The sequence below is a fragment of the Ixodes scapularis genome, unplaced genomic scaffold (genome assembly GCF_016920785.2).
Source record: "Ixodes scapularis isolate PalLabHiFi unplaced genomic scaffold, ASM1692078v2 PGA_scaffold5__190_contigs__length_132052651, whole genome shotgun sequence".
NCBI classification, from domain to species: Eukaryota; Metazoa; Arthropoda; class Arachnida; order Ixodida; family Ixodidae; genus Ixodes; species Ixodes scapularis.
This window is the reverse complement of record NW_024609880.1, coordinates 97,442,342-97,465,662: the sequence shown is the minus strand read 5'-3', so window position 1 is coordinate 97,465,662 and position 23,321 is coordinate 97,442,342. Positions and strand designations below refer to the sequence as shown.

Genomic DNA, 23,321 nt, shown 5'->3' with positions numbered 1-23,321 from the left:
ATATTATGCAAAAACCAAAAAGTGCCATTTTTGAAATTGATTTTCTCAAAAAACCCATTTTTTATTTTTTTTATTTTTTGTTCAAATGTAGATATGATAGTTGTCTACACGAAAATCAAGCCTAGAAAGTGTATATTTTGTTTGTATGTTTTATATTTAGGCCTCAATATCGGAAAAAAGACGTCTTTGTTTTGCAAGACCTAAGTCAGACATAGCAACCCATGCGTCTCTATGAATTGTGAAAAAGTTTTCTTGAATTTTCTTCTGCATTTTGTAATCAATTATAAACGGATTTATGGTATTGAATATTTATGTATGTTTTGATAAGACCGGGAACCAGGAGATACATATCTAACGAAATCAATAACCAAAAGGCACAGACGTTGTATTGTTTCGATTTATAAACCTTTCACAGTAAACTAGCACGACTAGCTATTAGCTGTCATATTACTAAGACAAAGAAAGTCACCACATCGTCGATATATTATATACAATTCTTTCCGAAACCAAACACTGGGGGTTTGTTCACCGCACATCGCACAGGTCACCAGGGAATGTCCTTTCACTTCCGTAATACACAAAAGTGGTGACACAGAAACGGTCCGAAACACACAGAGAGTGTGTCATGGAGAGGGGTAGGAAATAAAAACAAATGAATAGGAATTAAATTGCCCAACTCCGATCTTAACGAAAATTGCGTTAAAAAAAAATAAAGTACTTAGGTTCGAGCGGTGGCAAGGCGATAGGTCCACGCCTGGTGGAGAGTCAGACAAAGAAGTCGACGGCACGTAAAGGTAAAACAAAAAAAACAATAAAATCAAAAACTTAATAAAGACGAGAAAACTCAGCCGCACATGGCAAGAACAATATCCAATTCCTCCGGGCATTCCCTAAACGGGACGCAACCAAATGCGTGCGAACACGCTCTCTACATCACCGCCAGGCAGCTACGCCATGACGAAATAAACCCAACAACTGAACAGTGCTAACAAACAGTTAGTAAGAAAACATTGACAAAAAAAAAAAACGTTCAGAAAAAACCGCACCCGAGAAACAAAGTTCAGCGGGGCGAAGAAACACACACGAGTCGGTCCCACGACACTGAAGTCTGGCAGGATGACGGCGTCCAGATGATGCTAGCATCTGTTCCTCCTTCTATTACGCACATCCACGACGGCTGTGCGGAACAGTGGCTGTACGAAAGAAAGTGAAGAATAGATTCGAGCAGGCGATGCGCGAGAAGGTAACCGAGACTATGCCTCAAGCTTCATATCGGGAGAGGAGCTTTCGAGGTCGTTTCTGCAGTTACTCAAACTTTCTCTTTCCCCTTCCCTTTTTCAAAAGAACACGTCAGACGGCGCTAACTTTTCATCTCGGGAGAAGCCCACTCTTCACAAGCGGTTATAGTTGACAAGGAGGCTGACTTCGACCCAACTAGTCTCCGGGCAGAGTACAAACACAAGTATATTTACCAACACGCTCGTTTTAATGTCAATCTCCGGGCTTTGCTGTTTCCAAAAGAGATAACCCTTTATAAGGACAGAACGAGCGAGTTGGTGGGGATAATTAAACTTAAACAGTCCCTTCTCGTTTTCTTCGTCAAGTTTAATAGATAACCCTTCGGTGCTATCGGATCTCCCCTGAGAGAGGGAGAGAGAGCACGGCCGTTTCAAGGTAAGGATAGGGCGCTCGAAGCTAGGGCAAACAGGCGGTATCGTTTCACGCATGCACGGATGGCTGGTTTCAAATTTCCCCATATCCCTAACGAAACCGGCCCATCTTCGTGTGTGCGTCTGCGGGATTTCTGTCCCGCGCCGCCGGTTTTAGCGCGCACGCGGCGTTGTTTTGGCTGGCAGAACAGTTGTTGACCGTCGATATTGTAAGGCCGTGGTGTCCTCATCCTTTCAGGCAACGATTCCTTTGCTTTCCCTTGTGCAATACTCTGACTGACTCCTCCTGGGTGGCTGTCACTGTTCGCCGTGTCAACGACACAATCGTACCATTTCACTCCTCGTGACACAGGGTGCGCTGCTCGCTTTACTGTCACGGGCCGTCCTATCTAACACAACGAGCGCGAAAAGTCGTGGTCATCTGCTGGCTCCGAAAGGGCGGGACGTTCATGCAGGTCAATGAGGGCCCCGAATCAATACGACGTCTACCGACTCCCACACGTAAAAAATTAACGACACCTGCTGGTCTGTTAAGAAGTGTTGCTTTCTCTTTTTGGAACTCCTCCGATGTAGCTTGCCGCCTATAATAAAATTTAAATAATCAATAAATATAACAGGGTAGAAATACTGTATTTCATTTTTATGTGGGAACGTTGAAAAAAAAGAAAAAAAAAACTATTTCCAAGCTTGTGAAGACGCGCAATCCGCAAGTCTATTTCGAGCCGTAAAAACACGTTTTGTACGATATTGATGCTTAAATATAGAACATACAAACAAAATATACACTTTCTCGACTTAATTTCCGCGTAGAAAACTATCACATCTACATTTTAACAAAAAATAACAAAAATAAAAAATGGGTTTTTTGAGAAAATCAATTTCAAAAATGGTACTTTTTGGTTTTCACATAACATTAACGTAAATGTAACGAAAAGAATATTTTATACAGCCGAGTTATTTTATAATACATATAAAGAACGTGTTTTGGGCTCTCCGTGGACATAAAAATTATCGATGTAACCCAAGTAGATCGCCAGTAATTAATTGTCAAACTTCGTCAACAATTGACCGAGGGGGCGTTTTTGACATTTTTACAAAACAAAAGCAAAACGCCTAAAATTATTTTTAGGTATTGGAGCCTTTTAAATGTGTCCACAGAGTGCTTGAAAAAAGATAATATAATGTGGACTGAAAATCCAGGGCGGGAGATCAAGCGAAACATCCGACCCACGACGGGTGTGAAAAACACTGCTTTTCGCCGCGGCCTCTTTAAAAATTCATAAGTCGAGAACAAAAAATCCGACGAACTTGCGGTTTGCGGCGACTGCGTTTTTAGAAACGGCGCCATAACATATATTTTTTTCATCGAAATTAAAAATTCGACCCTTTTTGCCTGCACGATTTGAGATGAAACCACCCATATATATATATATATATATATATGTGTGTAATCAAGAGTGCAACCAATGTTTATATTTACTCGATTATGTGGTATTTGAAGAGTAAAATTATTAGATCAAACTTTTACTTATACCGTGCAATGAAGTATCTAATCTAGTTACATTTTCTTAATGAAAAACAGATTGTTCGTTGTTTATTGATGTCATTAGATTATGCTAATCGAATTTCAGTGTTGTTAATTTTTAGGTTCGTTTTGGAAGTGTCATGGCCCCTGGATTTAAGTTCCTATTTTATTACTCTTTGATGGATCCGTACTAGCCTTTGGCATTGAATCCAGGTCACTTTTGTATAATTTATCCGCATCCTATTTCTGAGAGCAAACACTAAAAAAATATTTTAAAAGATACGATAAAAAGAAAACCGCTCTCATAGTCACCGGTAATGACGTGTAAGACATCGTCTGAGAAGCCGACGGCGACGAGGCGTTGTTGTTCGGGCGTTATATGAAAAAAATTAATTAATTAATCAACATAAAAAGTCGGAGGTTAAAATCGCGGAAAAACAAGGACATATATACACCCACAACGACGCGAGACGCTCCATAAACTTTTATCGTAAACTTTTCCTTTAGAAATGCAGTTAATTATTCCACGTCAACCAGAAGCGCGGGTCTGGCGATGCGTGATCGTGTCTGGGCGCTATGGAGTTCCAAGATTGCGTGTTGTGCGCCAAGCGGAAGTTTTAATGGAGAAGATGCTAATCTCGAGCAATTTCCTTTATTATTATTATTTGTCTTTTTTTTTTTTTTTTTGCTGTACGGCGCGCGTTTAGTTTGTCATCTGTTTTTTGGTATATGCGGTTTCACTAAACGTTCTTCAAGGAGCCACACATTCTCGTTAACTTTCTACGCTAGGGCTAGGCGTGATTATGCAAACTCGTTTACCATGCCCGTTCCGGTTTATTTATGGGGTGTAATTTATAAGAGGAGGAGTTGAGATGCGCGCTGAGGGATGTGTACGACATCCAGCACTTAGAACGAACGAACAAAGTGTAGGGCTCGTTGATTTAGTTTTAGTTTGTATACGTTGTTTTTTTACACAATGTGTTAAAAAAATCGTTTCGTAAATAATATTGCTTGCAGGTAAAAGAAAAACAAGAAAACATAACCTAAAAAAATGAAAGCCGTTTACAACTCCCTGTAGCGCCGAATTGGAACGCAGCTCTTGAGGAGGAGGAGGGGAAGGTACGGAGACGGGACTATGCCCCTCCTTCTCTCCTGCTCGCCCCCATAGAGGGAAAAACTTTCCGCTAAACTTAGCGGAGAAAATTTCCCGCTAAATTGAGCGGGAAAAATTTTCCGCTAGATAATTTTTTCCGCTAGATTTAGCGATGAAACTTTTCCGCTAAATTTAGCGGGGAAAATTGTCCGCTAAAGTTAGTGGGGAAAGTTTTCGGCTAGGTTTAGCGAAGTGGAGGAGATGACGCGCTTTTTTGATCGTCACTTCGTCATCTTCCTGTCGAGAGCAGTTAGGCAAAGCGGGGGAAAGGCGATAATGATTTGCAAGAGGAAGGGCATCGCAATCTGCTCCGAGTGGAAGGGAGACAGGAACGGGCGGGTGTGGACCGTAGGAGTGCTGCACTGTGGACAGCTTCACAAGCTCGTATCTGCGTATGCACCTAACGACGCGACTGAGCGAAGGGACGTTTTTAAGAATCTTCACCACTATCTCGACAGACCTTGTCGAGTAATTATCGCTGGCGATTTTAATTGTGTGCTGGCCGAGAGGGATTGCTCGGAGTGGCTGAAAGCGGACGTCAGCCGGACGGAACTGCGCGAACTGCTGCGCGACTTCTAACTGGTGCATGCTAAAGATGGCGAGGAAGCAGCCGACCCGACGTACACGCATTGGCAGGGAACATGGCACGCTCGATAAGACCGTATCAACCTCTCGTGAGAATTTTCAGCAACGACGCCTGCGTTGGAAGTCCTACCCTTGGTGTTCTCGAACCACTCTCTGGTCACGGTAACGCTCGGGGCCGAGAAGTCCACATAATAGAGCGGATTGAAGCTGGAAGAAAATCTGCTGCAAGACAAGCCGCTGTGCATGCAGATCAAAGAACTGGTTGACAGCAGGACTGAAAAGGTATCAATGAATGCAGTCGCCTGGAAGGAGCTAACGCAAGAGATCAAGCTCGCGGTGTTCAGGTACAGCCAAGAAAAAGCGTCCAGCGCAAAAGCAGAGAAGCGCCTCCTTACGAAGACACGGAAGATCCTTATAACAAAGAAAGCTGGGATGTGTATACAAGAAATCCGGGATTGCAAAGGCGCGCTCCTCGAGAAGGAATACCGCGGCGCCATGATCCGATGCAGAACAATGTTTTTGGAAAGAGATAAAGAGCCGTGCAAGATATTTAAAACAAAGGAATGCCAGCACGCCTCTCGTAAGAATATTGCAAATCTGCAAGTAGGCGAATCCAAGGAAGACCAAGACAGTCGAACCGCCGGAGAGGCGCTGCCCAAGATCTCTGAAGCTGTCAGATGAACCGGGAGATTTGGACGATAGAGGTGTAGGATGCCATTAAAGATCTGGCCCCGACACAGGCCAACATGAGTAAACGGACTTGGCAGCCTCTTCTACAAGTCGTTCGAAGTACAGCTGAACCAAATTCTGAAAGACGTCTTTGCTGACGTACTCGAGCAAAGACTGATGCCGCCCTCAATGCGTCAGGCGGTCACGGTGCTCATCGCGAAGAAAAACCCAAAGGAGCCCTGAAAGTTGACTACTTTCGGCCTATAAGCCTTCTCACGACCGACTATAAAATCCTCGCGAAGATCTTGGAAAAGCGACTTGTATGGGGCCTTCGGAATGTCATTGGAGACCACTAAACATACGCCATCAATGGGCGAAGCATAACCTCAAACCTGCACGCGGTGCGCATCGTGTGCGAGGCTGCGCAGGTGCGGTACTGTTCTCTGGCAGTTCTGCAAGTCAACCTTCACAAAGCATTCGACCGGGTGAGCCACTCCTTTTGTTCCAGCTTTTAGAAGAGAGCAGAATCGGTGCGCCTTATCTCCGATACGTGCAGCTGTGCCAACGCGACATCACGACACGTCTGAGTTGTGAACGGAAACATGACGGCAAGGCTGCCCGACGTCTCCGATGCTATTCGCGCTGTACCTCGAACCAGTGCAGGACAATCATCGGTGAAGAGAGTATTCGGGGGCTTTCTCTGTCGTCGGCGTCGCTGAAAATGCTCGCCCACGGGGACGGTGTGGCTGTGCTGTGCTCGTCGAGAACGCTACAGCGCGCGGTGATGCAGCACATCACAGACTTCTGCGGTGCATGTCTCGGGTGCGGTCACCTGACTGGGAGACTGGGACTCAAAGTCAGCGCTACCTCGGAGTCACCTTGACCGCGAGCGTGTCGAACTATCTCGGTGTCAGCTTGGACACAGAGCAACTGAGTTCTGGATGCGGTGGTTCGGACGTTACTCGTCTAAGAGGAAAAATCGAAGACTTGCATGCCCGAGAAAGGTCCTTGTCTAATCGTTTTCTTTATTTGCAACTCTGCGTTCTTTTCTGCTGTGTAGTATGTGGCACAAGTGTTGCTGTGTTCCTAAAGTTACACTGTGAAGTGCGTCGTTTTTTCGCTACTTTTGTATGGGCTCGGGGTTTGAACGCATGAGGCAAAGCAACCGATTTCTGAATCACAAGATATGTGGCCTGGACCTAGAAAAAAACGTGGAGCTTAAATTGAAAGTTCAACGTTTTAGAGCGCAGCTCTTAGGGGCCCGTTTCCGGCTTGAGCGGCGTCGGCGTCGCCGTTGGCGTAACAACCGCGCGGTGCATTATGGGTAAATTTCCCCGCTAAATCTAGCGGAAAAATTTCCCCGCTAGATTTAGCGGAAAAATTTCTCCGCTAAATCTAGCGGGAAAAATTTTCCCGTTAAACCTAGCGGAAAAATTTCCCCGCTAATTCTAGCGGAAAAAATTCCCCGCTAAATCTAGCGAAAAAATTTTTCTGGGGGGTCACGTGACCCCGCAAGGTCACACGACCCCCCCCTCTCTCCCCCGCCCCGAGAACAGGTAACCTTCAGTACCCTTCCCTCCTCCTCCTCAAGAGCTGCGCTCCAATTAGGTGTTACAGGGAGTTGTAAACGGCTTTCATTTTTTTTGTGTTTTTTTTAAAGGATTTAAACAAATTTTTTTATTGTCTCCTTTTTCACAGAACTAAGAGGAAGGTGTCTGAGCAAGTGGCTCGACAGCGTATTCGAGGGACACGCTGGGGACTACCCGTCGCGCATTTTGAGGCTCCATAGAGAAATAGCAGCGGCTAAGGTGTTTTTCGAAGCCCGCTTTTCCAGGAGGAACCGGAGAAGAAGATAAAAGAGAAACCCTGCTTTGGGATACTCTTGACCTAATAACGCCGCCGCCAATGTATCGTGTTTTTGCTGGGAGTGCTGTTGACTCTGATGTATTTCATCGTTTGAGAAGATATCCGGTCAGAACGGCAATCAAAAATTTCTTTTTGCGTTTTCACTTTGAAGTGATCCCTTGTCAAGACATGGCTCGTTAAAAAGGGTTGTTACGACCCATGGTCGACGAACTGTGTGCTATGTCCGACCCCCAAAACGCTACAACACTTTTTTTTTGTATTGCACAAACGCCGCACTTTTCTGGGCAAAGCTCCGAGAGGTGCTGAAGGTCGACGTGTACGTCGGCTGGAAAAGCGCGAAGTTATTAAAGTTCGGAGAGCATCCCGACAGCAGAGCATGGGAGGGGTTGGCACTTCTTGGCCTTTATTCTATTTGTCGATCCACGACCAAGCACCTCCAAGTATCGGAAGGGTCGAAACCTGCATGGCGGCACTTTATCGACGGGTTCATATATATACGTGAGCTCGCTTACATAGAGGCTACGGAACAGCGAGGGTTGGAATGTTGGGCAACTGTAGAAACACAGTTGTAAAGGCGAAGGTTAACTGCGTTGCGGCGAAGGTGACTTACCATATAAATGGTTGAGCGTGTTGGTTTTTAATGTACGATAGGTTGCGGAACAGACATTTTGAAAGCCCCGCTAAGTAGGCGCGGCTGGGTTTCAATAGTGAAACTGGTTGTGGCGTGTGCGTTGGTCCTACGCTTTTTTGAGCAGTGTTTGAAAACTTAGTGTTCAATAAAACCAATGCCTTTTTTTTATAATCCTTGTACATAAAAATGCAATGTTTAAATTAAAAAAAAAGGCGGTGTGGTGTAGGGGTTTGCACACCAGACCGGATATTAGAAGCCCCGGAGTTCAAATCCTGGCGCCGCTAAGGATTTTATTTTTCGGCGGCTTCGTAAACTTTGTTCAGTTCGATCAAGTACTGTTCATTTGTATGCATTATTTTGAATATTTCCTCTTTGGAGATCACTTAAGATTATGAGAGTTCCAGGAATAATGATAATAAAATTCACAGGAAGTCCCCACTCCGACCCCCCCCCCCCCCCCCACACACACACACACACACACACACACACACACACACACACACACACACACACACACACACACACACAATTTATATGTTTTCTTTTTTTTCACCGCAAACATAAACTGTGCATTGCCGAAGGCTCATTCTCCCCCAAATGTAGCCCTAGAGGTCCAAACTATATGCCAAAGTTTCAGCACTAACCGTTATCGTATTCAAAAGTTGTGAGTGATTTCTTTTTTAGATTTTAATGGGAAAACGGCGGCCGACGGAGCTCTCAAATACATTGAGCTCTATGGCGTCAGAGACCGATAACGGACGAAAATGGGCGCCATTTTCACAGTGATATTTTCAGAACATTACTTACGACGTTTAAATAAGATATCGGTTTTTGCTAAAAATTTTGCATTCGGTTCGAACTTTTAGTGCTACATTTGGGTGGAGAATGAGCGTTCGGCAATAGATATTTCTGAGAAACTATTTTAAATGATAGCTTTTCGTACCCAAGACTTAAATACCGCATTTATTCGAAAATAGTATAGGCCGACCTTTTTATGAACAAGCCTTAGCGTGTACTTTCCAACAGAACCCACGGAGACCAATCATTAGGACTGGCGAAAGGAACCGGCGAATGGCGAAAAACCAAAAATTACGCTTAACATGAAAAAAAAAAAAAAAAAATGCGGCCCTTGCAGATCTTTCTGCGTTTGGACGTTATCGGTGCCTCGTCATTCACCAGGTCTCTCCCGTAAATCGCAATGATTGGCTCTTCTTGAGCGTTGCAGAACATGCACAGGCATTGTTTACAAAGAGGTCGACTCAATTTCGGATAAATACGGCACCTTCTTAGATTAGCTATACGACCCCATTTCCCTCCTTTATTGGCTCAACTACGAGCTCCCTCTTGAGTCGGACGCTCTGACTGCAGTCACTGACAGCCGAAGAAACGTGGGGCGTGGCCAATCAAGCTTTTCGTTTTCTGATTCGTTCTTCGGTGTTCTTATTAACGGACGCCGCAATCCGATTGGCTGCTGTGAGATAATGAGATGTTCGGGGCTACAATCCGTTTCACCCTGTGCAGAGTGCAAGTTCGTCTGCTTCTTTTGCAGGGGTTATGCTGACGTCAGAGTGCCGTGCTCCGATTGGTTCTGAAATAAGGATAGTGGGTAGACCTCAAGGCAACTTGCTTTGAGGTCTACCCACTATCCTTCAATGAGAGCCAATCAGAGCTCTGCGTATCTCTGACGTCACTGCAACCCCCTGCGCAAGAAGCGGGCTTGCCCTCCGCCTACGATCCGAACGCATGCGGATGCTAGCCGCCATCCGAGCCAATCCAAGGGCCATGTGAGTGTCACGTGTCCAGGGAGAGGGGGCGATTGGCTGAGATGGCTCATTGTGTCCACTGCGGCCGGACGTAAGGCGAAACGAAGTGTAGCCCCAGCCGAATTTTTTGAAGCTGGCAAAGAATATAAGCGGGACGGGATACATATTATGCCTGCAGCGAAGCGGCTTGCGCAGTTCTTTCAGAAAGCAACTAAAGGCCCGTTCACACTCTTGCGACCGAGTACGACTGAGAGAGACGAGATATCTTACAACTTCTTAAATGTTTCTAGAATGAGGGAACACACTGACATTGTGGCGCCATCTACGCGGTGACCCTAGAACTGCATTTCACAAAAGCGAAGGTTTTGCGGGACTTCCGAGGTCAAATGTGCGTAATATCCATAGAAAGGCTCGTTTATAACATTGACAAAAGTTTTTCGAGCCAAAAAAGAAAGGATATTGCGCGAGAAATAAAAAAAAATATGCCGGACCGCCGAGTTTACACTGCTTCCCAATAGATGGCGCCAGTGTGTTCTCTGGTTTAAGAAGTTTTAAGGAACCGAGGTTTAAGAGGTCGCAAGCAGTCGCAAGAGTGTGAACGGGCCTTAATTTCTTTTTTTACTAGAGTGTGGATTGGTATATAAAAAAATGAAAGGTGTTTTCTGCCTACCGGTGTCGTTTTCCTCCGGCTCGTAGACGGCTCTGCGCTCGCACTCCCGGAGAGCCTTGAGCTGGGCGAACACGCGCTCGCTCCGGGAGCCTTCCGCCGACGTCCAGCACACCAGGCAGGGCACAAGCACCTGCGAGACAACCGGGGCGCAAGCGCCACGGCAACCATTACAGGGAGTCCTCTCATTTTGTCGACACTGAAAGAGACAGAGAGGGCTATTGTTTCTCGCGCTGCAGTAACACCGTTGCAGACGACGGCTCCGTCTTCGCAAGGATCTTCTATGGTTAACGATAACTTGTTGAGATAGTTGGTGCATGACGCTCAGGAAATTTGTAACCGCAAACAGACACAGACGCGAAGCGCTTGTCCGCGTCTCCTTCTACGTGTCCGTCTTTGTTTGCGTTTACAAGTTTCCCGAGTACATACGGTTAATGGGTTGATTTCACGGAGAACTCAGGATGGCAGCCACATTTCGCTATGCTCCGTTTTACCTTATGCAAAATTGTGATAAAGAGCGATTCACACACTTGCGTCGCGTCTGACCGAGTGCAACTGTAAAGGCCGGTTCAGACACTAGCGTTTGAGTGCGTTTGACTGCGTTGCGTCGAGAACCGAAAGTGAGTCACCGGCACATCCGTACTTCGTATGAAGCGTGGAATTCAATTCAAGGAATGATCTTGGCACGGGACATAAGCAGCAGGAATGTCCTGGTTTCTCGCTGCCGCAACGCAGTCAAACGCAGTCAAATGCAACTGTCTGAACCAGGCTTAACGGTTTGCGAACGTACGGGTTGTTATGGCAACAGCTGCGTCGACTCCAACAAAAGCTGTTTTTACCACGTTTTGTTGGAGCCGACGCCTCTGTTGTCATAGCAACTCGCGCACTGGGTCGGACTCACGCAAGTGTGTGCACCATCTTTAAGCCGCACCAGGCGCTGGGAGTCATCTAAGCTAAACCAACACATGCGTTTGGGCGTATCACTTGACATCATGCCCCGCGCGCCGCTGCGCTCAAAAAAAGGTCAGACGACACTCATTCAGCGTTTGATTGGCTCCGATGGCTCGTAGTCCCCTGCGATTCAACGTAGGGAAAACTTAGCTTCTTTAGGGTTAAGCTTCTTAGCGAATTGTCGAAGAATCTAAGCCTCTTTTAAGATTTTTCTAGCAGCTCCGACTACCTTTGCGTCTTACATTGTTAATACGGTTAACTATGGTGGGATACACGCGGGTAAAAAATACAAACACACAACTGTCAAAAAAAAAAAAGAGAGAGCAGGTGTTGCCATATTGGCTGTGAGTGCGGTAGGATAGTCGTTCTCAAGATGCTTGTGTTTTTGCAGAAGTGGGGCAGTCAGCCTAGAGCGGTACGGCTTCCAACCTGGGGCGTTGAAGCGCATCGCGCGGTAAGGTAAAGGCCCCAACGCACAGTTGCGTTTGACTGCGTTTGACTGCGTTGCAGCTGCGAGAAACCAGGACATCCAGTGCAAAGCCCATCTACAGCGAAATCGGCAAGCGAGAGTTGAGCTCGAGGTAGTGATCCTAGATTCTTTTTTATCTGCGTGCTGTCAAGCTGCGGTATGTCAACACGTTTGTTTACCGTACCGTACAGTACAGTACCGTTCCCCCTCCACCGCTTTTCTGTTCCTGTGAACACCTCGCTTACTGGTAAAACAAGCGCGCAGGAAAGACATAGCTTTTAGATAGTTCTTGTTCTTGTACGTCCTACTCTTTGTTTCACCATAAGTGCGAGAGTAGGAAAAGCTACAAGAGCGAGCGCAACGCTTTGGGAAGGTATGCTATGCACTCGCGCTTCGGAAATGAATGTGCCGTTGAAGACTACACGCTTCTGCTCGTAGCATCGGCTTCGCAAGCAGGAGCGACCGACACCAACCAACCTCAAGGCACCTTTAGCAGGCTTGCAACCCGTCAGAGCTCGCGGAGAAGCATGATTTATTTGAAGACTGCCAGAGATACCTTTGCGTACATGCCGCACGCGTTTAAGAGTACTCTTCCTGTAAGGTCATCGCGGCCCCTATCGCTGACTGGCCCATCGCGAAGTCCGCAGAATCTGGACCACCCCCTCACCATGTCAGAACTGGGAGCTGCTCTTCGAAGATGCAAGCGTCACAGTGCTCCCGGGCCTGATCACATAACATATCAAGCATTACGAAATCTCAGCTAACAGTCACGCAGCTCCTTACTCGAACGTTTAAATTCAGTTTGGTCTTCGGGTGTGATCCCTCAAGAATGGAAACACGCATTGATAACACCCCTTTTAAAGCGCGGCAAGCCCTCCTCGGAGTTGTCATCCTATCGCCCGATATCTTTGACATCATGCGTTGGCAAGCTTTTAGAGCGCCTGGTCCTTACACGCCTTCAGTGGTTCCTCGACGATACTGAAGCTCTTCCCCCTGAGCTCGCAGGATTCAGAAGCGAACGTTGCAACGCTGACTGCATTGCGACTCTCACGTCAGCATTGGAAGACGCCCGTTCCCAGGGACATACAGGCTTGGCAGTATTTTTAGACGTGGAACGCGCATTTGACTCTGTTCCCCATGATGTTCTTGCGTGCTTGAGACATCTTGGCGTAACGGGAAGGATGTTAAGATATTTCGAAGACTTCCTGAACGGCAGGACTATCAGTATCCGCCTGGGAACGTTTCAAGGTGCTGTTCGCCCACTGCTGCGGGGGCTACCTCAAGGTAGCTGTCTAAGCCCGACACTCTTCAACGTCGTAATGGCAACGCTACCACTATGCATGGACTCATCACCTCATCCTAGTGGTATGATAATTTATGCTGACGACATTTGTTTGTGGGCTTCCCATTCCGATCGCCGTATACTTCGCCCTTTTATGCAAACCTGCCTTACACGATTTGCAAACATGCCGGAAGACCTCGGCCTCTCCATCTCGGCAGAAAAGACGGCTGTGCTCGCATGTTCCCGCCGTCCTCTTCGCCACGGGTTTCCACGTTTAACTTTATTTGGGATCCGATTGCCACGTGTGCGAAACTACCGTTATCTGGGCGTTGATCTCGACTCGCGGCTCTGCTTTCGTCGCCACGTAACTACTCTTGTACGGCAAAGCACGATGACAACCTCTCTTATTCGTAGGCTTCGTGGCCTTGATTGGGGACCAACTCCTCGAGCCCTAACTAACGTGCATCGAGCGCTGAACCTGTCTCGGATTCTTTATGTCGCGCCGTACTTGCCCCCTACTCGCTCTCTGTGGGATCAGCTGGAACGACGTCATCGCGCTGGGCTAAGGATGGCCCTAGGACTCCCCCCTTACTCTCGAATAGAGGCAACGTGGATTGAGGCCCAGGAAATGCCAGTATCTTTGCACGCTAAGGAACGGGCTCTTCGCCATCTGGTTCGACTCGCCCAGTCCAGCAGCGGTGGTTCTCTTTACGAGGATATCCAACGGCGGCATTGTTCTCATTAAGGCAGACACTGCAACACTTTGATAGAGGCGCTCGGATCTACACCAGGGCCCGTTTGCTCGAAGCACTAACCGCGGCTAAAGTTAGCCGCAGTACCTAGGAGAGGGATTTTGAGATCACGTGAATGGCTCGGGAGGGATCGGGGAAACATGGCGGTGCCCCAGTGAGTGAGCGCCGCTCGCTTTGGAACTAATATGTCGTTGTGGTTGCAATATCGGACGCGTTAGTCAGCAACGAATGGTGCAGAAGGCTTTCGCTTTGCCTTACCTCGCTTAAACCACAAAGCATGGGCAATGACATCGCCGCAATTTTTAGATAGTGTTTCGATTCTGGGCACTCCTAGGCCTAAATTAACGCGATAATTGTCGGCATAGCAACGTCTTTGGAAAGCGGATTGTTGATAGCACAGAAAAGCAGACGGCGTCCCAACAGACCTTTTTTTCTAAATTATCCAAGCACCGAGGTGCATGCTACGACTGTAGTTGCACGCGTCGCACGTGCTGGCGTCTGCAGTAGTAACCGTTCTAAAGCAAAAAGTATAAAACAAATTTTGCCTTGCACGCGCGTTTGTTAAAGCCTTATTATGATTTTTTACTTGAAATCTTTTATAAGATGAAGGCCAGCGCGCGTGGACCGTAGAATGACACTTCCAGCGTACTCCTAGCGATGCTTGGATAATTTAGAAAAAAGTCTGTCGGGACGCTGTCTGCTTTTGTGGGCTATCAACAATCCGCTTTCCAAAGACGTTGCCATGCCGACAATTATCGCGTTCATTTAGGCTTAGGAATGCCCAGAATCGAAAGACTATCTAAAAAATGCGGCCATGCCATTGCCCATGCTTTGCGGTTTAAGTGAGGTAAGGCAAAGCGAAAGCCTCCTGCACCGTTCATTGCTGACTAACGCGCCCGATATGGCAGTTACAACGGCATATTAGTTCTAAAGCGAGCGGCGCTCATTCACTGGGGCACCGCCATGTTTCCCCGCATCCCTACTGAGCCAGTCACGTGATCTCAAAATCCCCCTCCTAGGTACTGCGGCTAACTTTAGCCGCGGTTAGCGCTTCGAGCAAACGGGCCCAGCTGTTCAGCGTTCTCCAGCCGATTCACCGTGGAGTGAGCATCCATTCACCGTATATGATGACATCTCTGGCTTTCATGGAAAATCACAGCATTCCTCGCTGGTCAGCCGCGCCTTGACGGAAGACGTCCTGGCGTCCCGCCATGCTTCATTTAAGATCATATTCACTGATGGCTCTGTTAATCTTATTAACGATTCCGCGTCTGCGGCATACCATATCCCATCAGAACACCATTCTTGGTCAGGACGGCTTGATCACGCTGTTTCATCGACTACGGCCGAGCTTTGTGGAATTCACGCAGCTTTTCTTTATATCTTGAAAAGGCCACCAGAAAACTGGCTGCTCGCAACGGACTCCCAGTGTGCAGTGCGAAGCATTCGAAGCGGCAGAGGCGTTAATGCCAACATGACTCGTGAGATATTTAACTTGGGGCGTCTACTTGTTTTCCGAGGCTGTAACATTCGAGTGCAATGGATACCTTCACATGTCGGCATTCTTGGCAATGAAAAGGCGGACCAACTGGATTCCAACGCTCTGCTCCTACCTACTGCTACTTTACAGTTTCCGACCCAGACTGACTCAAAAATAGCAATCCAAACCTGGATACAGCATAGACATCCGGTTTCAAGAATTGCAGCGCATGACCCGCCTCCCCTGGCATGTACGCGGGGCTTAACACGCAAGTTTGCTTCCCTTCTTCACCGTCTTAGATCAGATTCCGCTTATACAAACGTTAACTTGTACCGGATTGGAAAAGCGGCCAGCCCTAATTGCCAACACTGTGACCAACAAGAGACAATTGAACACATATTTTTTAAGTGCGAACACTACGCATCCGAACGAATTGAATTCTTGAACTGCCTGAGAGGGCTGGACATTCCTTTCACGCTCGAAGCTACATTATTTCCGAAGGGACGAACGTCCACGTGCATACGGCTGAGAAAATTTGTGTTTTGTCTTTTGGGCGCGTGCGAACTACTTTCAAGACTCTGACTGTGACGTGTAAGAAACTTTAGAACGGTAGTCTATACTTCGTTTCGCCTTATCTGCGGGCGGGGCCGGGGCTGAGAGCGCGAGACCAGCGCTTTTAGCGCTTCTCCCCAGCTCGCGTGCTCGAGCAAAGCCTGAGCGCGCGGAGCTTTCGTGCTCGCGCTTCCAGCTTTGCCTTCGCTCGCACGTGGGGTTAAATGAAGTATAGTTAGGTCGATATAAGTACTCTCATTATTTATTTTGTGCTTGCTGGTGCGCGCTGTGGGGTTCTGTCGTGTACAGCATTGTTTAAACATTTGTCACAGTTCGTCTTAACGGCGCTAATCCTTTTTTTTTTTTAAATTATTTTCGCCCGCGAAACGTGTTCAGTCATTATTTTGCTAACGCTTCCCTCGTCATCCCCGGACCCCTTCATCACCATATTTACCCTTCCCTTTCCCCGCATTCACCCTCATCAACCTACAATAACCCAGGCCCGTGAAACGTGCCCATCGTGAGTGAGGCAAATGTCACGTCTGGCAAACAATACAACCAACCAACCAACCAACCAACCAACCAACCAACCAAGAGTACTCTTTCAAAAGTTACGCCCTCTTATGGTCGATCTCAATATACTGCACAATAACGTGCGCAAAAAAAAAAAAAAAAAAAAAAAACAACTCGAAAAGTTGGCAAGTTAATAACTGATATAATACCAACTTCCAAGAGGCTGTATGCAATTGATAAACTTGCCCTTTTTATGGTGTCTTTTGTGCAGTAGTTTTAGATAGACCGTAAGAGGCTGTAATTTTCGATGGGGTCCATATCACTCAAGTGAAACTAGGGCTTTATAAGTTGGTTATGCATGTTGAAAAGTAGTGAAAGCCATGGCATGATTAGTAAGTTGCTTGCATACATAGTGCGAAAGATGCTTATTATTGCGAGGAACACCTTCCGTGCGATGATGCGCCATGGTGGTCTTGGTGCAACTGGATTAGAACGACCCTCTCGAAGCTTCGGAGAATGGAATGGACCGAAATGGCGATTGTCATGGCAACGGAGAACGATTAGCCAATCGCCTTCCGAGGTTTTGGTCGTCTGTATGTTAGTATTTGCTTGTGTCCGGCTAAGAGGCAGGGGAGGTAATGGCGCTACTTTTCCAGGATCCAGCGACTTTAGTCCGCACGAGCAGAGACATGGCCGCGGCCAGTCGCCTTGCTTGCAATCGGGTAGATCGCAATCGTGATAGTTTATACGGGAGTAAAATGATATCATGCTTCACTTACCGACAATACCTTACAGCGATACCGGAAACGTAATGACACTTGATAATTTGGCGAACTCAAAGAGATAGGGGCCACCGTCAAGTGTGCAATCTTGTCCAAACAAACATTCTCTTTTTAGCTTTGAATTTAAAGCTTTGACAACCCGTAAAGAAGTTTGGAAGTTTATTCGCTCCAATCGCAAGGAGGATCCCGTCTCAAATTGTCGTTAGGAACCTTGTAAGGGATCAGAGTTTAAAAGCTGCGAACTTTAAACATCCTGTCGATAACATTCCTGAAATTTGTTTTGATGCTCATAGTATTTTTAAGTTGTCAACTAAATTAAAGCAGGGTTCTGCGTCAAGTCCATAGTATTCCAAACGCTCTTTTAAAATCATGTGCTTATAAAATGTTACAGTAACTTAGTTCACATCTATAAATTGTGGCTCTTTGCCATTTTATTGCAAATCAGCTAATTTTGTCCATGTCCATAAATCGTACCATAAAACTCTGGTTGAGGAATATAGGCCCGTCTCTCTAACCAACGAGTGATGCAAAGCCTTGGATCACATAATTTACACCAACATCATGAATCAACTCAACATAATTAATTTCTTTACTTTGTTTTAACGTGGTCTTCGCTCTGGCTTCTCTTGTAACGCTTCATTTCCTTCAATGTTATCATGACATTGCACAATTCTTCGACAATAGTAAACTGGTTGATTGCATTTTCCTAGACTTTAAAAAAGTCCTTTACATGGTTCCTTACGCCCTACTCATGTCCGAACTCAAGAAGCTTCACATTGATGCCGTTATTTATATTTGGATTGGCGATTACTTGAGTGCGAGAAGACAATCCGTGGCTATTTATGGCACACAATCATCTTATGTAAAAGTAACATATGGTGTAACGCAAGGGTCGGTACTTGAGCCACTTTTGTTTTAATATTTATTATTGATATTGTTGAAAACAATTCTTGAAATATTAGATTATATGTGGATAATTGCATTTTATACAGACATGTCACCTGTGATGCCGATATTTGTGCTCTTCAAAGTGATTTAAATGGGACGATTACATGCTGTTCCAAATGGCATATGGCCCTTAATACATCTAAATTTATCTACATGAGGTTCACCAGAAAACGTAACATTCATTCTCAACATACAAGAGTGGTGATAGTATTCGCGTCTCCAGCTCGACGCTCGCCCTCCCGCGGCGGAAACGGGAAGCGCTCTAGTGAGGGTCCCCCCGATTCTCCTGCTCAGCGGGCACGGCGGAACTGCTCGAGATCATAGCTCGCGAAATGTCATTTACGAATGCAAATAAAACTCTTCACGGTCCCAACGTAGTGCTGCGGCTGGTATGGGGTTGTACCTTACTGGAGGGTTTTAGTATTGCGCATAGAAGCAAACGCAAGCCGTGTGCGTTTGCGTTAGAGTTGCTAGTCCCACGTTGTGCGTGCGCCTCGTTGGTATGCGCCATCCAAGAGCGCAATTTTGGGCTCCGCGCACGCGCAGTGTGGAACACGCAAAGCTAACGGAAACACAAAGCAGTTGCGTTCGCTCGTATACGCATTACTAAAACTCACTACTGTTTCACCGGCTTCCAACGCCATCGAAACGTGCCGCAGTAATCAGTCGTGCAAGCAAGTAGGTGTTCCTTCGAACTGGAAATTCTGAGATTGGAAAAACTGACGGAGCGTAAAAATGAAAGTAACTAAATGTTATAAAAAATTAATAATTCTTTTCTAAAATCTTGTGGGCATTTGGTCCGGAAGGATACTGGCGGCGACTTACGTTTTGTTGATTGTAAAAAGTGGCGACTTTGATACAAAAAATATACTTTAACCACAATTAATGTAATTTTACATGGATTTCTCACTTTAGCTAGAATGTTTTCATTGACTTCAGACTAGCTTTATTTTATTAATTGATATTTAAAATTTTGCAATTGGCACCAGTGTTGATAATTAGCACACTTTCGGTTGTCATATTTGTTCGCGCGTTTGAAATTAGATCATAAGCAACGCTTGAAAAATTACGTATTACAATAGCTGAATTTTAATATTATTATTAATACCAATCGCGGCAATGTATGCCCCCAATTTACGCCAAGATTACGAAAATACGCCATTTGACCGTATTAGTCTATAGAGAAAGGTATGATTTTGTTTTCTTTTTAGCATATGAAGAACTCTGACATCGTTATCAAGATAAACAAACAGTCAAACACTGGATGTAATATAAAGTCCTATGCGTCACGCGTTGCTATAAAAAAAAAAACACACGCACACACTTCAGTTGTCTGACTCGGATTCCGTCTTTGGGTTGTTGCAGTGAGAACAGCGTTTATTAATTAACATGTTTTGTGGACATTTGTAAAAATTGGAATTGATCTCTTATTCCTGTTCAACCAATTAATTATCTAAATACCCGAAAACCCATAAAAAGGCCCGCAGTTTAAAATTAAATCCAAAAAAGGGGTTGGTTTGGGTTTCGCTCCAGAATTAAAACGCCCATCCTCGCGTATATATTAAGCTAAACACCGTTCTTGATTTCAGGGTAAAGAGGTGACCTGCGCCCATAACACCCTAGCTTCCTCGTATTACCAGAAATAATTTGTGTCGCTCAGTAAAGCCAGTACTCTAGACAGGCTCAACAGCGGCACGCATCTCCGACCCTCACTATAACCGCCATTTTGGAAAATGAGTGGCGCCACCTATAGTTAATTGGAGTCGCGAATTGCACGGGTCTATAATCCCCAGCCGATCATAGACCCGTGCAGCACTAAACACAGGAACAAGTGCACATATTGCACGACTGGCGTCGTGTAGGAGATTCCGATGACGTGTAGGTAGGGCAAACAGGCAGAAGTGTTAATGGTCGGGCCCGCGACCACGCAGCTTCCACTAGGACGACACCGTCAGGGCATCTCGCCGTTCATTGCAGCAGATGCTCTTGCACCCCGCCATTCAACAGCACAAAACTTTTGGCAAAATACAAAAACAAGGTGTCACGCGTACCACAAGAAGCTTTTGGGAGTAGGGCTAGGGGAAACAAGTGCGTCAGCGAAACGTCTTTGGCCCTATCTACGGACAAGTATGAGTATTAAAAACGCGAGCTGGGCAGAGATTGATTGATGACTGTGCGTTCCCGTTGGGAATAATAGTGCGTACTTTTTCGAATAAACTTCAATTGAGAGTGCGCCCTGTGTCGTTGTTTTCTTCGTGTCTCGGTCCGTGTTTTTTTGGCGCATTATATCTTTTGGTCATAACTATCTGTTTAGACGTTAATGTTTTATTCGCGGTCTGTAAATGACTGTAACTCGTTAGCCATGTAATGACATTGTTGTAGTAAAATTGACTGACTTGTTTTTGATAAAGGCCGAAAGTATATGTAAAATTTGCTTTTCAATATTTTAATCATATTAATTCTAACATTGTTGTATTTAATATATTGGTTATTTCGTATTCGGTTGTAATGTGCAGTTTACTTTTTGTGTATGTGCTTACCATACTATAATGCCTCTGGGGGAGATGTCCGTATTAAAATAAAATTATATATACTTTTTGACTAGAGGAGGGCGGAGGACAAAATGGACAAAATGCAGTTGAAGTAATACAGCACTTGAGTAAGAGATCGTTCCCAGGAGAAGTCTGTACATTTATACTTCCGACGCTCGCTTCTCAGGGTAACTCTTTCTATGCTCAAACAGCACCCTTTTAAGGCGTCCACTTAGTTCGGATAGCATACAAAGGTGCCTTGTTCTTTAGAAAAAGAAAAGAAGCGTTCAGCTATCTAGTTGAAAGCGGTCTTCATTTTAACGAGCCATTTAAGAGAACACAATGACGCACGTGCGAGCAATTAAAGCTCGGTGCCATTAGTATCAAGCTCCTCGCTGGCGGACATCCTCAGTTTATTTTTAGCGCTATCATGTACGCTTTACGAGTGAGAGGGAACGTGAGTGCGAGAAAGAAAAACAGTAAACAAGAAAGAATAAACGAAAAGAGAGAGAGAGAGGAACAGGCAGAACGATGTTCTAGACTGTTCAAAAATAAAAGTAAAGTAAGGGACGTCGGCGATTGGCGCCCTTGGAGTGTTTATCAACGCGCCGTGTCAATTCCGTACCCCACATTTCACGGCGCGCAATTATTCAGGAAGTGGCGCGTTCATTCGGGCACGCCCAAAGCGCAGGGGCCCAAAGCGCGCAAGCGTGGACATTGCGTAATGAACGCGTCTTCGTTACGGGCCCTCCAGGCTTAAAAGGACCCTTAACGAGTCACGAAACAAAAAATAAAGACAACATAACAACGCCTAAGCAACAAACTATCTGGTGACTATTCATCATGAAGAAAAATTGAGGCGAAGGAACACACACACACACACACACACACACACACACACACACACACACACACACACACACACACACACACACACACACAGCCTGTCTGTGCGTGCTTGTCGTTTTTTCCATGTATCCCGGAGTCCCCGGCTTTTGTTATTATGGCGATAAACAACAACCTCCGTATCTAATTTTACTATTTATGATGATTCAACCATTAATACGAAGACATGGGGACGTCTATCACCTAGAGCAGTGGTTCCCAAATAGGGGGGGTCCGCGGACTCCAGGGGGTCCGCGAGGCCCTCAACAAGAAATATATATATATTTTTTAGTTGGCACGTTTTTTGTAGTTTGAAGCGCGAGTGTGCCGCCACGTATTGATGAACTGACCAGAATGAAGTGATGTGGCACCTTTGTTTTATGTTTTTCTGCTACGTAGCAATAAAAGGCACCTGTTTCATGGTCCAGACGTGTTAACTTACTAACGTCCCCCCCCCCCCCCCCCCCCCTCCCGCTGGAAGGGGTCCCCCATCACTGCCAGCGGTCCGCAAGGGGTCCCCGACACATCCATGGCTGAGAACCACTGGCCTAGAGTCTAAGCGAGCTTACCTATATGATACCTCTATACACCAACAAACTGTTCACAAACGAGACCGCGTTTGCCAACACCGAGGTTTCTGGGCACTTCACGTGCGCAGATACAAGATTCGCGTTAAGTGCAGCTTCTGCGCATGCGCAGTGCCGACAGCAGTGCCACCGCAGTTCCGTGACGTCAGAAAGTGATTCGTCTTCGGTGCTGATATCGGTTGATGCCGTAATTGTATTGTAGCCCATTTCGTGACTCCAACGGCGGGCCAAGTCTACCCATCATGGTGATAGGAAGAACTCGATACCGGCACGCGTCTTGTAACGTCAAACATTACAACAACAAAGAAAAGAAGACAGAAGAAGAGAAAACGAGTTGCAGGCATCGTTTTGCAGAGCACTTTGCCGGTAGGTGTCCTTAACTACACGATTGTAATGCGCCCCAGTATCATGTTCGATCAGGAGCGGTATCGTGTATGGCGCATTCATCAGGCCCCTTCCGGGTCCGTAACGTTGCACCCGCACTAGTTGCCTGCTTTTAGCTACGCAGGAAGCTACGATGACACGCGTGGAAAGCGTTAGCCAGCCTCCCTTCCCCCCTTCCCCCCCCCCTCCCCCCCCCCCCCCCCCCCCCCAACCCCCACGTTCAGCCCAGTTCTGCGTTGTCGCTGGCGTAAGAACAACACGTCAGCTCCTAAGACCAGCATCCGCGCCGCCGTCGAGTGAAAGCACTATCAATTCCGCGACGTCCAGAGGAGCAGCGGGGATCCAGAGAATTAAGTACAGCAAGGACAAACACAAGGAAAGAAAGGAGGATGAAAAAGGTCCCGTTTCATACGGACAGTTTGGGCGCTGGAAGGAAGCACTACCGAAGCGCGCTGTGGACCGAGAGCACGTCCGCGGACGCATTATCTCTGACCGGCACACCGGTCCTCTACAGCTCTTCTGCCGCGCTCCGGATCGGATGTTTTGTGCTCGCGGGTGTTTTTAATTTTTTTTTTTGTTGCATTGTTTTGTCTCGCATCAACAGAACAGCGCGCCTTCCCAGAGTCTAAGAACCCCTTTTCTTTCAACCCAAGTTAAGCCTTGCTCCTCCTTCCCC

The 23,321-nt window shown here is 46.3% G+C and overlaps 1 protein-coding gene across 1 annotated transcript in view; it reads right to left on the bottom strand.

Moving 5' to 3' along the window:
* LOC8040172 (calcitonin gene-related peptide type 1 receptor) overlaps positions 1-23,321 on the bottom strand; it is a 100,383-nt gene that overhangs the window by 55,714 nt on the left and 21,348 nt on the right. Inside the window, exon 2 of the mRNA XM_040500166.2 lies at positions 10,533-10,662. Within this exon, the coding sequence (XP_040356100.1) occupies positions 10,533-10,662 (130 nt within the window). The remainder of the gene's footprint in view (positions 1-10,532; positions 10,663-23,321) is intronic.